The sequence below is a fragment of the Cygnus olor genome, chromosome Z (assembly GCF_009769625.2).
Source record: "Cygnus olor isolate bCygOlo1 chromosome Z, bCygOlo1.pri.v2, whole genome shotgun sequence".
NCBI classification, from domain to species: Eukaryota; Metazoa; Chordata; class Aves; order Anseriformes; family Anatidae; genus Cygnus; species Cygnus olor.
Window position 1 is genome coordinate 74,082,758 of NC_049198.1, and position 11,130 is coordinate 74,093,887.

At 42.5% G+C, this 11,130-nt stretch overlaps 1 protein-coding gene across 1 annotated transcript; it reads right to left on the reverse strand.

Annotated features, from left to right (window-relative positions):
- Positions 1–3,868: 3,868 nt before the first annotated feature.
- On the reverse strand, positions 3,869–5,801 carry RPS23 (ribosomal protein S23). The gene is made up of 4 exons (XM_040541303.1): positions 5,650–5,801; positions 5,241–5,400; positions 4,485–4,605; positions 3,869–4,064 (listed from the first exon to the last, which is right to left on the reverse strand). The coding sequence occupies exons 1-4, from the start codon at positions 5,651–5,653 to the stop codon at positions 3,918–3,920; spliced, it is 432 nt and encodes a 143-aa protein (XP_040397237.1). The 5' UTR covers positions 5,654–5,801; the 3' UTR covers positions 3,869–3,917.
- Positions 5,802–11,130: the final 5,329 nt, after the last annotated feature.

Sequence of the window (11,130 nt, forward strand, 5' to 3'; positions counted from 1 at the left end):
CATCAAGGCAGCTATCACAGAAAGCCAGTCTAGTATTTTTTGCTAAGCAAGAAAAGCAAATCGAAATAAAAAGGAAGAGACTCAGTTTGCTGGAATAACAAAACCAAAGCTGCTGATTTACTTAGGTGAGGTAATGTAGCTCCTGTAGAAACTGACCTGGCATCCTAACACCAGCAGTTGTGCAGAATAACATTGGCATACACAGGAGCATGATTTCTAAATTCAGCTGGCTGACTGGGACCTGCCTTTTCCACTAGGAACTGCTCTCTGCTCTGCAAGCAGTGAATCACAGCCCTGAATTCAATGGTTGCGTCTGCTAGCTTCCAATCATGCTGTAATCAAGGATCACCTGAAAAAGCCTGGTCATGTTTTAGCTGTTTTGCACGTAATCATGTATCTGATTTCTCTCACATGTACCTACAGTTGGTTTGGTGCATGTCATTAGTAAATACAGCTGTACTACTGGCAGACAATTCCTTCAAACCTGGCTGTCTCTTTACATTGTTCCACTGCTAGATTAAGGCTTGATTTCAGAGGCTTCACCATAGGATATGTACGCAGCTCAGCTCTGGTTATTGCATATATATTCCATGTTTCACAGAAGTGTTACACAGAGCCACAGCAGGCACATTGTAAGGATGTATCTGGAATTTCTGGGCAAACAATAGCACAGCTGAAGTTACTGTGCATAAACAGTAACTGTGATTCAGTGAAGCTGTAAGAAATACTGGGCAGATGTACAAGATCCTCGAAATTCATCCATGTAACATTTTGGGTGAAAGAAGAATGCATCCAGAACACACATACGGTTGCGTGAAAGAATAAAAACGCCAGCATTTAGCTCTCTGTTATCCAAGGAAAGAGGAGGGCTAGCAAACAACAAATCACAGTAAATAAAAGTGGTGGTAGTGGGTACCCTGCAGAGATGCTGGGGATAGCTGGTGGCGTGGCCCATCCAACCTCTTCACTTTGGCTCCGTGTGCTGAAATATGGTTACCGGTGCTGTGCATTTACACTGTGCCTTAAAAGTAGTCTGGTGGAGGTCCAAAAAACCTCTTACCTCTTCTCCATCTGTTTCACAGCAGAAAGAATTCTGTTGTCTCTTCCCCAACTCCTCATGGCCCTGATCATCTCAACATCCATCTTCTCTACACCAAAGACTGCTTTGCCTCTACAGTTAAAGTCTCTGAAACTCTTAAGGGCATTTAAGTCAGGTTGCAAGAAAGGGAGTGCGAATTCTGGAATCAGACAGCAGCTTCTCCAAAGTTCCCCATAAAGTTGGGAAGGGGTGCAAGAAAAAAGGTTTCATTACGACCACGGTTACAGCAGTTACAAGGGTAAGGGACACCTGAGGTCAGCACTGCTTCTGTGCCTGACCTGAGCAAGGAAGGGAATCCGAATCTTGCAAGCTCCAAGATGACAACTACAAAACAATTAGTGGCAGAGATCCTCACTCTGTTCTTGTATTTTACTTCCCTTTCATATAAATTAGTGAACACTAATTGAAGCAGAGACTCTTAGATGAACACACAGAAGAACCGTGATTATAACGAGGGAATTAACATTCCAGCCAAATAAATATTTTCATTTTTTGTTGCATAAGTTAGCCCTAATGTGGAACAAAGGACGCTGTGCTCCACTATAAGCTTTGTGAAAAATGTACTTTCGAGGAGCCAAACTCAAGGTAAAATATCGGAGTGCAGGTATTGACAGCATGGAAGATTGGGCAGTGGTTTAAACACTGATTCAGAGGGACATTTTTGGCCTCATCTATATCCTATTCTACAATTCTGTTATATTAGCATCCATACTTTAATATTGAAAAATTGGACAATACAGAGAGAAAAAAGATTGAAAATATGAAGTGATGAAAAACTTCAGTTTTTGAAGTAGTTTGACAATGGTGTTGAGATCTCTGAAAAGTCCAACAAAAAATCCCAGCTACTTAGAAGTTTTAAAATGTAGCATAGAAAAGCAAAAAACCTTACTCAAAGACACATTTAAGTCAGTAGAACAGTTAAATATTAACAGATAACAGCTGGGATGCGCTACAGAAAGAGTCAAATCAGCAGGACTTGCTGAAGTCAAACTAGCTGGACTTGCACTTAACATGAAAGCAACTGGGTGAAGTTCTGTGGGTTGAGGATGAGAGACATGAGATTAGATGAATGGTTTAATAATCCCTTCAGTACCTAAATCTGATGAGTTGTGTCAGGAGCCTTTACCTGCCTTCACGCTAGAAACTGGAATTCTGTCATTATTTGACTATTATGAATAAACACCATTGTCAACATTTACAGTGACCATTTTCAATTTTGGAAGGCTGTTTACCAAAATATATGTTAAAATACAAACAATTTCTCCTCCCAGCTTTCTTGTCTAAGGAGATGTTATAATTCTCAATTAATTTGAGTCCCAGAGAAACCTATGTTTTTTTTTTGGCCTGACCTAGCAATAACAAATACTAATTACAGTTCCTATGGAAAGAATTTTGTGTCTGACATGATGATTGAAGATAAAACTCCAGGTACGCTTGACAGGAGTCTGTTTCTTCTAAAAAAGACTGAATCTATAATTAAGTTAAGTATTGTGCAGTATTTATTATAAAGTTCATACAAACTTTCTTAAGTAGTATCTATGCTTAGGCCTTGAAAAAAAAAGTTAGAGACCCCAACTATTGAGAGTCGCAGGAAAAAGTACAATTCTCCTGTACTCCTAAAGTACAATTAATGTTTCTTTGTAGAGATCAGTGATATTTTATAAAACAGGAGTTACCTCTCAGGAAAAAAAGTGCCAAATGACTAGTAAAAGGACACAGCAACTCTAACAAAGACATATGGAAATCTAATCTTGCTGCTGTTGTAAAATCACTAGCTTTTTTGTCAGAAGACTTCATATTCTATCACTAGTTGCTCTACCAACACCAAATGAGAAATTCCCTCTCCAAAACTTTTTAAAACCCACAATCTAGGTGTTGACCAATGGAAACAGGAAAACAATTTTACTTTATAACGCAGCAAACTTCTTAACTCCCAACCCGTTCCACTGCAGAAACCATCCCTAATGATTGGCACTTGCTTCATGATACAGCCTCATTAGAATCACGATGGCTGTGACACCAAAGGAGCTACCCTACCACAACACATCACATCTGGACTCAGGCAAGGAGTTTCAAAATTTCTGATTATCAGCTCTGACACCACTAGAAACTGCAGCTGGTAGACACAGCCTTTGCTTGGCACACGTGCACTCGTCAGCTCTGTACTGGACCACGTGTGCCAGGATCACACGCCGCTCGCCTTTCTGATGCTCTTACAGACCTCCAACCCCAGATGATGTCTAGGCTGTGGAGCCAAAACTGGAGACATTTTCTTTCTTCTATAATGCAGCCTACTTCTTTAAGCCAGACCCCCAGACAGTTGTGTGTCACAGTCAGACCCAAACTTCAGAACCTTTACAGTTCTGCACAAGTAGCAGCATTAACTCGATTTTATTTAACGGGGCCACCTTCGTGACAGCCTTAGAAAGGGACAAAGGCCTCAGAGGTGTCTATCAACCCACCCTGACAGCAGGAGAGTTGCTGATCTAGTCTTTCAGCTCAAGAAGCTTTCATGAAGGTGCTGGCAATTGGGGGTGGTCCACAGAGCCCTGAACACACTTCCATCCTATGAAGTAAATCTCTGTAGTTCTTGGCGAACAGCTGTCTCAGCTCTCCCAAACTAGAGTAAATTTGGAAGTGCAGTGGTTATTGAGCTCACCCTACTGGTCATAAAGATGCTCTGGCTTTCTTGTCATTTAACAGCAACATATTTATTACTTGCAAATACCACACTAAAAAATTGTAAACCTTAAATAACAAGCACAGAAGTTTTTCCAATCAAAAAATTTATTGTTATTCTTGGCAAGTTAATCTCAGTTTATGATCTGGGTCTCTCTTTCTTGCCCTTGTACAAGGCCAAAAGAGAAACGTTGGCTACTTTGACAACCTTGAAGCGAACTCCAGGAATGTCACCAACAGCATGACCCTTCCGACCGAAACCAGCAACCAGCACTTCATCGTTTTCCTGCAATGTAAAACCATGAAGTTACAAAGCTATAAACACTAAGCCTGCACATGCTTCTGAGCTAACGTGCATTAAATTTCAGCCACAGCAAAGACTCTGTAAGTAAAGGCTGGAAATACTGATGGGTATTGATTAGTACACAGACTGTTACCACCTTCAGTGTTTTGAGAGGAAATTTAAGTCAAGACTTCATTTAGCTTGCAGCAAGAGTGCTGAGAACTGGCTTTGCTAACAGATTAGCAAAGTAGATCGCAGACTGGAAATAGAAAAACATCTCTGGTGTTTGTCTCCCTCCGCAGCTACATTAATATAGTTCAGAATGACATGAATCCTTGCCTAACCATCCCCTACATCTGTCAATTATGTGCTTCTTTACTTTGATACACAACTTTACAGGTTAGATTCTTGAGACCTGCTCACCTCAATGAAGTTCAGGCAACCATCATTAGGAACGAAGGCTGTTATTTTTTTGCCATTCTTGATCAGTTGGACTCTTACGCATTTCCTGATGGCAGAGTTGGGCTGTTTAGCTTCTACTCCACTAAAATGGAAGCACATGAAAATACATTAAAATTGATGACCATCAGATACATGTTATATCATGAAATTAATGTTATTGCTTTGTATTAAGTTCAAGCTGCATTTCAGAGCAAAAAGCTTTTAATGATCTGCGCAGAGGTGTAAAATACCTAAAAGCTTAATTAGCTCCTAACTTGAGTAAAATCTCAATCTCCTAGAAGTACCAACAAAAAAAATCTGTAAAGAGAAAGACCTTTTAGTCCTGGCAGTGTCCTAAGAAAGCTTACAAGTTAATAAAGAAAAAATATCCTGAAAACAAGTGATGTTTGCGGCCTGCTGACCGTATCAAACAAGACACACATATACAATTCCCCTCTTGTCAAAAAAAGAAAAACAAATCAAGAAAACTCTAAAATAATTTTTTTAGTTGATAGAGTTATTCTCCCTGTTGTATATAAACAGAATATAATAAAAAATTGACAGGTGTACGAGAAAAGTATTTTTAGCACCGATTATCACTCAGAAAAATGAAACACGTTCTCAACATGGTGCATAGAAGCAATAAACTGAAATTTGGCGTCCCAACGACAGCAAAAGCCTGTAAAAATATAATAAATGCAGTAAGTGGGAGCCGGTTCCCCCTCCCCAAACACCCACACTTTCTCCAGGACGATGCCCTTAGCGTGCGAGGCGCCGCCGAAGGGGTTGGCCTTCAGCGCCGTGCCCAGGTGCGCCTTCTTGTATTGCTTGTCGTGCCACTTCTGGTCGCGGCGGTGGCTGCGCAGCTTCCTGGCGGTGCGGAGCCCGCGGCACTTCCCTGCGGAACAAAACCAGAGAGGGCTGAGGGGGGCGGCGGGGCCGCGCCGCTCCTGGCCCCACGCGCCACGAAATGGCGGCGCAGCCGCTCGACCCCGGCGGCTCCGCGGCGGCCCGCAGCCGGCTGCGAGCCCGCGGGGCGGCGCAGGGGGGACCCCGCAGGCTTCCCCCTTCCTCCCCCGGCCGCCGCTGTCGCCTCATCCCGACCCCCCCAGCCCCTCGCGGCCCGCGCCGGCCCCGCCGCGCTCACCCATCCTTTCTCCGTCGCTGCCAAGCGCAAAAGGAAGCGGCTGCCCCGCGCCGCGCCGCCTACACCCGCCCGGCAGGCCCCCGCGGGCTGCCCGCGCCGCGCCTGACTGCGGGGCCGGCAACTGCCGCCCGGCACCGCTGGGGCGGCCGCGTGTGGGGGCCTGACGGGGAGAGGCGGGCTGCCCCCGCCTGGCGGCGCCGCGTAATGGCGGCGTGAGGGGAGGGGGGGCGGGGGTAGAGTTGTGCAAGCGAGCGGTTTTAACGTAAAAATGGTCAAAATGTGGCCTTGTGCATGCACCTGCCGCTTCCTCAGGCATCCCGCTGCCCAAATTTAAAGCCCCCAAACGTCCCAGTTGGGGATCGCTGCGAACGGGCTGTCGTTACACCCAAGTGTTCTCCACTAACACAACCCGTGTTTACAACTAAAATAGAAAATGTCTGTTTTCCGCGTCCTGTCACATTCAATCTGCACAGAATGTAAAAAGTGCAACAAAAGCCTGCAATGGTTTTTCTTGTCCTTTTACATTCAATCTGCACAGATTTTTAGAAATTAAAAGCAAAAAAATACTGCAATGGTTTCAGGGGCAAACAGGCTACCATTAAAAAAAAAAAAAAAAAAAAAGCAACAATCTTTAGAAAATGCAGTTCTGGTTTGGAAAATACAGCCCAGATTTCGTAACTGTAAGAATGGAGAAATAAAAGTTGCAAAAATGTTACAAGCTTGCTTTACAATCCTAAAAGTATTAGGAGTGTTAATATGTAAAAGCCGACTAGGAAGGAAATTGATGAATAAATAAAATGAATGTATGCAAACAAACTGGCACTTGGTGTACAAATATTCACTAACATGTTAAGAACTATGAAAGATGCAATTTAAGATGATGACACCATGGACTTTCCCCTTTCTTTTTAAACTTCTGTAGACTTTGCGATAGGACGATTTTTGGTCATTTGGCCATATGTCTTCAAATTTTGCTTGTTTGATCCAAACCAAAAAATAAGTGCTTGGGTTTACTTTGTGTCATCTGTAGCAAAAATGTTCACACAGGCGTGGTTAGTAATATGCAGAGTATATATTTGTATATAAAAAGCATTCCTTGTGATACAGGCATTCAAAAATGACCAAGTTACAGTGTCCATTAGTATACTGGCTTGCACAAAGGGAACTTATGATCTTGGTCTCTCCTTGCTTAGGATCTTGGTCTCTCCTTCTTGCCCTCACACAAGTCCAATGGGATGCTCTGACAGCGGTGAAGTGAGCTCCAGGAGTGCCACCAAAACATGACCATCGGTCTGCAGCTGGCAGCCAGTGCTCCATCATTTTCCGAGCACGAAACAGTTGCCAGCTTGCTGAAAACCGCTGTCAGGTTTCAGGGAGACAGCAATGAGGCTAAAGGTGACTACACCCCCAGTCTGCCATGCTGTTAGCATCCACATGGTTTGGGTCAAGATCTGCTCCAACACCGCAGGCTTGCCGTTTCACACACCTCTCTGAGGCTCGGAGCTCCAGCACTGACCTGTTCTCCAGAGATGTTCTTGGGGAGCCCAAGCTCATGGGGGTCAGGTGGGAGACTACAACTCTTCTTGTCCTCCGCACCAGTGCTGCTAGTTTGGGCCCAGAGGGCTGCAGCCCAACAGCTTGTGGCTCTGCCACATCACTGGCAAAAAGTTCACAAACTATTGCCAGGCGTAAAACGAACAAAACAGACGTGCCAGTTGCCACTGTGACATTGCTGGGGGAGAAGGGGAGTGCAAATTTTGGGACCTCCCTCACCGTGATAAATCAGCATTGTAACAGGCTGAGCTTTTTTGTCACTCTCAACAGGTCTGCCAGTCTCCATCCCCAGGGACCAACTGCAGGAGCCGCACAGCTATTTGAGATTTCTTGGGGTAGGGTGGGATCCTTTGAAGGGTGATAGGAGTAGAAGGCAGGCAAGAAGAGGTCTGTGTGGTAACATGATTCATTTTTCCAGCATTTGTATATGAAGGCTGAGAAGCCTGTGGGCAAATTAGTTGGCCAGAGAGGTTATTCTGCTGGATCTGAGATAAGCTTTTTCTACATATTAAGACTAGTTTTATGTTCATACTTATGCTGCATTTCAGGGGTCAGTCTGTTGTGACTATACTTGAGACAGAGATTAGGATTTCATGTCTTAAAGTAAAAAAACTGGTATGATGTGGTAAGTGCCTATATCTCGTACAGTGGCTTATACCTCATGCTTTGTTTGAGGCATATTACCGTAAAAAGCTGCTCTGTTCATGTTGACCTAATATGTCATCTGAAGGTAAACTGTGTTGAAAATAAATTGTGTTATTGTCAGCCTGAGGAGATGCTCTCCAAAGAGATAAATTATCCTTGTTTAAAATTATGTCTGTGGTCTCATTCATTGTATGCAAACTCAGTGCGTACATCATCATTGCAGCATCAGGCAGAGCACATGTCATCTCCAGGCCTCCATCAACATTTATGTAATCATCCTCTTTGACAGAGGGCTTTGCTGGACTGTGTGACACATTTGGGGACGCGTGGAAAGCCGGGAATACTGATTGGTTTACCTGTCAGTCTCTGTGATTCTTTTCTTCACAAACCTCACAAAACTGTGAACCCTTGCACTGAATATAAATGCCAGCTGCTTTCCTAACTACCTGTTTTGTAAGTTAGATCAAAAAAGGGCAGATCCAAAAAACAAAACAAAACAAAACAAGAAAAACACAATCAAACAAAAAACCAAAACCAACCAACCAAACAGAAAACAACAATCAAATAAACAAAACCTCAGTGAGATCTCCTGAGTCTTCTCCCTGACTGCTATACATTTTGCATCAGAAATGTTTGGACTACCATCATGCTAACAAATTAACCAAGTGATAGGTGTTTTATCATCACAGGACAGGTTTTGCATGAAGAGTAATCCCCAGCAGAAACTTGGCGCCAGATGGGGAAATTGTGATGATAAACAACAGTTTAATATTCTTTCTTGAAATATTAGCCTCTTTCAGCCTACCATAGCTCATCTTGGAAGACGTAAACAGAACTGTTAACTTCTTGTTGGCTTTGTCCTGCAGGAAGTTCCTCGGATGCATTTGTGGTGTTGAATATAACCTTGTGTGTTCCATAAAACAGAATTTGGTCTTTGCCCATGATCCTTTGTTCACCCTTTGTCTGCTGTGTATTTGTATATAGCTGAAGTGTAAGGTGTGGCTGATCAGGCTTTGCTGGCGTGTTTGATTTCAACATAAAGCAGGCGTATGGACATGGTGATTTGTCAAACAAATCACAGGAGCTCATCTAATCATGTCCTTGTTAAGACTACTGCATATGAGGCTTCAGTCATAGTTTTCTTTGTAGACTTTGTAGAAATGTCATTGCAGAGTTGGATGTTTCATAATCTTCACTCAAATGAAATAACTGCTTATGATGACTTCTTTGCTTTCAGTAAACCTCATTGCTTTTTAGATATCACATGTCTATTTATTCTTGAAGCTCACAAAAAAGGAACATTTTAAAGAATTGTATCAAATGCTTAATATTATCAGCGAGAGCCAAGAGGTAAGGAAAGACTTTTCTTTGTGTTCTTTGCTTCTATTAGTATTTCAGGTGATGACTGCTGGTTAGTGAATTACTATCAGCATGTGCTAGTACTATATAGTGAGGAAGATAGTATATTTTTACTGATTTATATCGTTTTAATCTATGTTAGCAGTTTGGCATTACATGTTCTCTTGGTTGTCTGCAAGAAAAAACTTATTTCTGAGCAAATTAACATCTACTTTCCCTCTCTTTGTGAAACAGTAGACTGAAAAAACACTGTCACTCTAAAATACGTAGCACGATGGATTTTACAAGAGGAAAGTACAATTAAAGATACATTCTGTTGACACAGAATGGACCACAGAACATTTTATTGGATTCAGCTTGTGCTCACTTTGTATAGCTATTGTCTGCTAAATGTTGTTAATACTACTTTCGCTGCCCTTTCTTTGCCCTCAAAGGACACACGGCTTGTTCATTTGTGCCATAAATGGTTTGTATTTCGGCATTTTTCTTTCTTAGTTTTTGCTCCCATGCTGATGGAGAACGTGTACAAAATAGCAGCACGTGTGAAATCTCAAGGCAGAATGAGGAGGGATCTCTGTGCTTTATTTATTTTTCACTTATTTAGAAGGAAATATGGATCAGGGCTACTAAAAAAATTAGTATGTCAGTGATGCTAGTGGTTCACGAGTTTTTAGAAAGGTCTGTGGCACTTCTACGTCCTTCCAGGATTTCCTAAATTTCTCAGCTGCGCCTTGTCTCTGTACCAGTGAAATTACTCTACATTTAGCATCATACATTTTTGCTGTCTCACAAAAAAAATAGATTTTATTTTCAGCTGGTACTTGTTTTTCACTGTGCTCCCTCATCTCATTTTTCAAGCTGGGACTTTCACATAAGTATCTGGATTCATCCTTAAATAGGATAGAAGCAGCACTACTGAGGACAAGCTGTTGAGAGATTTTTAAGATTACTGAATACTCTCTGTATCACTGAAAGAGAAATTAAAATGGTAAGTCCTTTTGAATAGTTACAACGCTAAAGCTCCTATCTTAATCTTTTATCTGGAATGCAATAGCCAGGAGCTCATAATCAGTGAAGTAGGTCTTACTCACTGATCACATCGGCTGGTAGCTGGTATTAGCTGCCAAACAAGACACAAATGTGTGCGGGGATGGGCTTGTGTGTACACAGATAAGTGTATACACGTGTAGACATAGCTGTTGCCAGGAGGAGGTCGTGACTAACAGATTTCAGCTTTTCTGGCGCTATGTAGACACTTCGAGTTCAAGCTGCCATTAGTGAGCAATATGTGGAGAAATCATGTAGGCTGTAGGGTTTGAGGAATCATTTTTTTGTTCCTTACCCTCTTCTTAGCCAGCACAGGTAAGTCAGAAGTCCATTTTGAAGAGGCTGGCCAGGACAGATGGTCTGTGGAACAGGTATCCACACCTACAACCCATGTATCCTCGTCAGGACGACCTGAACCAGCACCCAGAACCAACCTGCTGTGTCTGTACTAGTGTGTGCAGACCCTGGTGCCTCAGCCTGACAATCCCAAAATTGAGGCCCTGTAATTCTGTGGACATTTAACAACCCTGGTCCTGCTTCAAGTTATCTGTAAGTGTAAAAACAACTGATCCAGAAATCTGAACATGCACAAACTGAATCAAAGGTGAGGAAAGGAAAATGGTTCTGAAAGTTCGACTGCTGAGCTGTCTGTGTCTTCTTTCATATCTGTGAAATGGGGATACTAGTACTACACTAAAGGTATTATAGGACTTCTTTAATATACATGTAATCCTTTTTCATGTTATCATACAGATTGGGAAATTTCAGAGCTGTTTGGAAACACAGCCTTCACCTTTCTTTAAGGTTCGGGTTGAGCAATAGGTAACAAGTGCTCTGCGGCAAAGTGTCAGTATAGTTTCAGAGCTTGGAGAGACC

Coding starts and splice junctions, on each gene's coding strand:
- RPS23 (XM_040541303.1), bottom strand. Junction 4,606..5,240: donor GGCATCGTCCTGGAGAAAGT/GTGGGTGTTTGG, acceptor CTTCCATTTTAG/TGGAGTAGAAGCTAAACAGC. Junction 4,065..4,484: donor GTTGCCTGAACTTCATTGAG/GTGAGCAGGTCT, acceptor TTTACATTGCAG/GAAAACGATGAAGTGCTGGT.